General features: G+C 70.2%; 1 protein-coding gene across 1 annotated transcript in view; it reads right to left on the reverse strand.

Annotated features, from left to right (window-relative positions):
• Positions 1-4,128, reverse strand: part of CHLRE_14g618860v5 (uncharacterized protein) — a 20,434-nt gene that overhangs the window by 12,807 nt on the left and 3,499 nt on the right. Inside the window, exons 5-9 of the mRNA XM_043070140.1 lie at positions 3,108-3,886; positions 2,529-2,759; positions 1,856-2,347; positions 594-1,485; positions 28-182 (exon numbers count right to left, since the gene is read on the reverse strand). Coding sequence (XP_042916813.1) covers positions 28-182; positions 594-1,485; positions 1,856-2,347; positions 2,529-2,759; positions 3,108-3,886 — 2,549 coding nt within the window. The remainder of the gene's footprint in view (positions 1-27; positions 183-593; positions 1,486-1,855; positions 2,348-2,528; positions 2,760-3,107; positions 3,887-4,128) is intronic.

A 4,128-nucleotide genomic window follows, 5' to 3' on the forward strand; every position in this document is an offset into this window, starting at 1 on the left:
GTAGCTGGTGATGCAGATGTGGAAGGCGTTGGGCTTGGACCAGCCCTGGCGCTTGGCCTTGCGCTCCTTGGCGCTACCGTAGTAGGTGAGCAGGCGGAAGGCGGGGCACCACTTCTTGATCTCCATCTCCCAGTTCAGCATGACGCTGGTGGGCACCACGATCAGGTGCGGGCCCCAGCTGCCTGCGGGGCGGGAGGGGGGGGTGCAAAATGATTATTGCAGGTAAGGGGGGGGGGGTTGCAGGGATGTTTGGAAAACCGGTACAGGGGGGGGTTACATGCATGACTGTTGTTTAAGGAGTGGGAGAGGGGGATGGGAGGGGGGATGGCAGGGAGGTGGGTTGGGGCGGCTGATGGCACGGTGTGGTAGCACTCAACGGTGTGGCAGCGCTCAACGCCAGGGCCCACAGCCCGGCAGCCCGGCCCATCCTGGAAGTCCTGTACACACAGCTCCACACACCCGCCACAGCACCAAACCCAACCCAGCCCAAAAGCCCATCCTCGAATGCCCAACAGCCTGCACACCGCAAACGCGACACACCAGACCCCGCACCAGACCCCGCACCAGACCCTCCCACCAGACCCGGCACGCACCCTGCTCGCAGGCCAGGTACGCCAGCAGCGAGATGGTCTGGATGGTCTTGCCCAGCCCCATCTCGTCAGCTAGGATGCCGTTGATCTTCTTGTGGTACAGCGTCACCAGCCAGTCCAGCCCGATGTGCTGGTACTCGCGCAGCGGGAACTTGAGCAGGAACGGCACCGGCGTGAGCACCTTGGTGGTGGACAGCGTGGTGCCGGTGGGCTGAGCCGCCGCCGCGTCCGACGCCACCGCCGCCAGCGCGGACTGGTCGCCGTCGGCGGCGGCGGCCTTGCCGGCGCCGCCGGCGCGCTTGGCGGCGGCGGCTGCACCGGCGCCGGCGCGCTTCTCCTCCGCCTCCTCCTCCGCCTCGGCGGCGCGTCGCGCCGCCTCGGCTCGGGCGGTGGCGGCGGCTACTGCCTCAGCGCGGCGGCGCTCCGCCTCCTCCTCAGTCTCGGCCGCGCCGCCGGCTGTAGCAGCGGCACCGTCGGCTGTAGCAGCAGCAGCAGCAGCAGCAGCAGCCGGCGTGTCGATCTCCATGGGCTCCTCCTTCACACGCGGCGCCGCCTCCTTCTCCACACCCGCGGCGCCGCCCTCCACGCCCGCCGCGCCCTCGCCGCCAGCGCCGCCAGCAGGCTCGCCGCGCGGGCGGCGCTCCCGCCGCCCGCCGGCGGCCTTGCCGCTGCCAGCGGCGGCGGCGGCTCCTGGCAGGGCGGCGGTGTCCGTCTCCTTGACCACGAAGGTGTGGTGCCTGGGCCCGCTGTAGTACTTTGCCAGCAGCTCCTCCAGCGGCACGTCCACCTCCGCACCCAGGTCCGCCAGCTCCTCCTCCGGCGCCGGCGGCTCCTCGCCCTCGCCCGCCTCAGCTTCAGCCAGCGCCTGCTCCGCGTCCAGAGTGGTCTCGTCGTCCTGTGAGGGGATGGGAGCATAGCAGTGCGGTTGGAGAAGGCGCAGGAGGCCGTTTGTTGGTTGGCAAGTCGCAGGGGGGTCGTTACTTGGTTGACAAAGAAGGCCGAGACAGGGATCTAAGAGCGCAGGCGGACGACAAGGACGCTAGGCAAGCCAACTTCCATACGCACATGAATGTTTGCAGGTCTGCCCTGGGCTCCCCCTTGGTCGGCTAGCTGAGCCGCATGCACACAAGCACACCACCGCCCAACCCATCCCACTGTCAGGCAAGCCCCGACCGCATGCATACAAGCACACACTCCGTATGGCCCTCCAAACGCAGCAACTCCCCGCAGCTGCGCCCGCTGCCCTTGCGGCCGCCGCCACCCACCACGTCCTCCGCCTCATTGTACTCGTACTCCTTCTCCTGGCCCTCCACCTCCTCCTTGCCGTCCTCCTCCTCCTCCGCCTCCTCCGCCTCGCCGCCCTCCTCGTCGCCCTCCTCCTCGCCCTCCTCATCTTCCGCAGCGGCACCAACGCCATCGCCAGCGCCTGCCGACGACGGGCCCGCGCCTGCCGACGACGGGCCGGCACCGGCGGACGACGGGCCCGCGCCTGCGGAGGACGGGCCTGCGCCGCCGGCCGCGGCGGCGGTCGAAGTGGGCGGCCCGGCATTGGATCCAGAGGGACCAGCAGCTGCCGCCGCGTCAGGCACCGCCGCGGGCGCCACGGCCGCTGCTGACTGCAGGGCTGTGACCGCCGGCGCGGGTGCCGGTGCAGGTGCCGGTGCAGGCGGACCGGCTGCCGCGCCGCCGCCGCCGCCGCTGCTGCTAGGGCCGGCTGCGCCGCCAGCGGCGCCGGCAGGTCCGCCCGACGTCGGCAGCTGCGGCATCACAGGGCACGATCACGCGGATCTCATGGCATTTGAACACGTGCTTAGTTTGCCGAATGCATGACAGCAACAGCACCGCAGAGAGCACAGGATGCATGGGCCACCACAAAAGTACCTCTGCACCGCTCTCGGACAAGCATCCTCATGCGCAGCTGCACATAGCTTGTCTCACCTTGACGCCTGCCGCAGCCACGCCGGGCAGCTCCGACGCGTCCACCGCCTCCTTGACCACGAAGGTGTGGTGCCTGGGCCCGCTGTAGTACTTTGCCAGCAGCTCCTCCAGCGGCACATCCACCTCCGCACCCAGGTCCGCCAGCTCCTCCTCCGGCGCCGGCGGCTCCTCGCCCTCGCCCGCCTCCGCGTCAGCCAGCGCCTGCTCCGCGTCCAGCGTGGTCTCGTCGTCCTTTTGAGGGGATGGTATTGCGGTTTGAAAAAGTGCAGGAGGCCGTTAGGTGGTTGACAAAGGGGTTGGGAGGGCAACAACAGGCGGCAGAGCAGCGTCAAGAGCCCGGCGCAAACACTGAAGACAGCAGTACAGGCTACGCGTCTTGTGACGACTGTGTAGCGCCGTATCTGAAGCAATACAGGCTAACTGTCATGTCATTGAATGACTGTGTGGTTGCCGCATCACCCCTCACAGGCTCCTCGAACCCAGCCCAGCCCATCCCAGCCCCTGCCCCGGCAGAAACGCTGGCGGGCCACGCGGCGCTCTCGCTTGCAGCCTCATCACAGATCACGCGGCCGCACTCACCGCCGAATCGTCCGCCTCGCGGTCATACTCCTCATCCTCGTCCTCCCCCGCGACCTTCGCCTTGGCTGCAGCCGCCGAGCCGCCAGCCGCCGAGCCGCCGGCGGCGGCTCCCGCCGCCTCCTCAGCCCGACCCGCCTCCTCCTGCTCCTCAGCCTCCTCCTCCTCCTCTGACGCGAGGGCCTCCAAGTCCATGCCCGCCTCGGGCTCGGCCTTCACCGCCGCCGCGCCGTCAGCCGCCGTGTGCACTGCGGCGCCGCCGCCGTCCGCGGCCGCCGCCGCGGTGCGCTGCCGCTTCGGCCGCGGCTCCCTCGCCTCCGCCTCCTCCCCGCCCTCGTCCTCCTCACCGCCCACCGCGTCCTGCTGCTCCTGCTCCGCCTCCGGCAGGCCGGGCTCCTGCTTGATTTGGACGTGGCTGGTGCCGGCGCCACTGCCCGAGGGCCCGGCGCCTGTGCCCTGCGCCTCATCCTCACCAGCGCCGCCCTCCTCCTCCTCCTGGTCGTGCGCCGGCCCCGGCGCAAAGGTCACCGACTTGCGCTTGCGCATCTGCTGCCGCCGCGCCGCCGCCGCCTCGTCCTCCGGCTCCTCGCCCTCACCCGGCTCGCGCTTGGTGTCCACAAGCTCGGGCTTGAGCCGGGGCTTCGTGTCCTCCTCCTCCCCACCCTCCTCCTCCTCGCCGCCCTCCTCCTGCTCCTCCTCCTGCTCCTCCTCCTCCTCCGCGGGCTCTGACGACCCGCGGCCGTGGCCGCGCATACGGCGCCGCTCCTCCTCCTCGTCCGAGTCTGGGGCGCGGGCGCGGGAGCAACATAGCATGCGGCATGTCACATAACAGCTTTCGTCAGCCCGGCCCCTGCACTCTGCGGCTGACCTGCTCCTGCCCGCCAATGCACCCCAGCCCAGCCGCCCCTGCTCGCCCCTGCCTCTGTGCACGCTTTACCACTCCACCCGAGATCCTTCCACCAGCCCGCTGCACCCTTTGCCCAAGCCAGCCTCCCCTGCGCTCCCCCTCCCCCTCCCCCTCCCC

The sequence above is a fragment of the Chlamydomonas reinhardtii genome, chromosome 14 (assembly GCF_000002595.2).
Source record: "Chlamydomonas reinhardtii strain CC-503 cw92 mt+ chromosome 14, whole genome shotgun sequence".
NCBI lineage: Eukaryota > Viridiplantae > Chlorophyta > Chlorophyceae > Chlamydomonadales > Chlamydomonadaceae > Chlamydomonas > Chlamydomonas reinhardtii.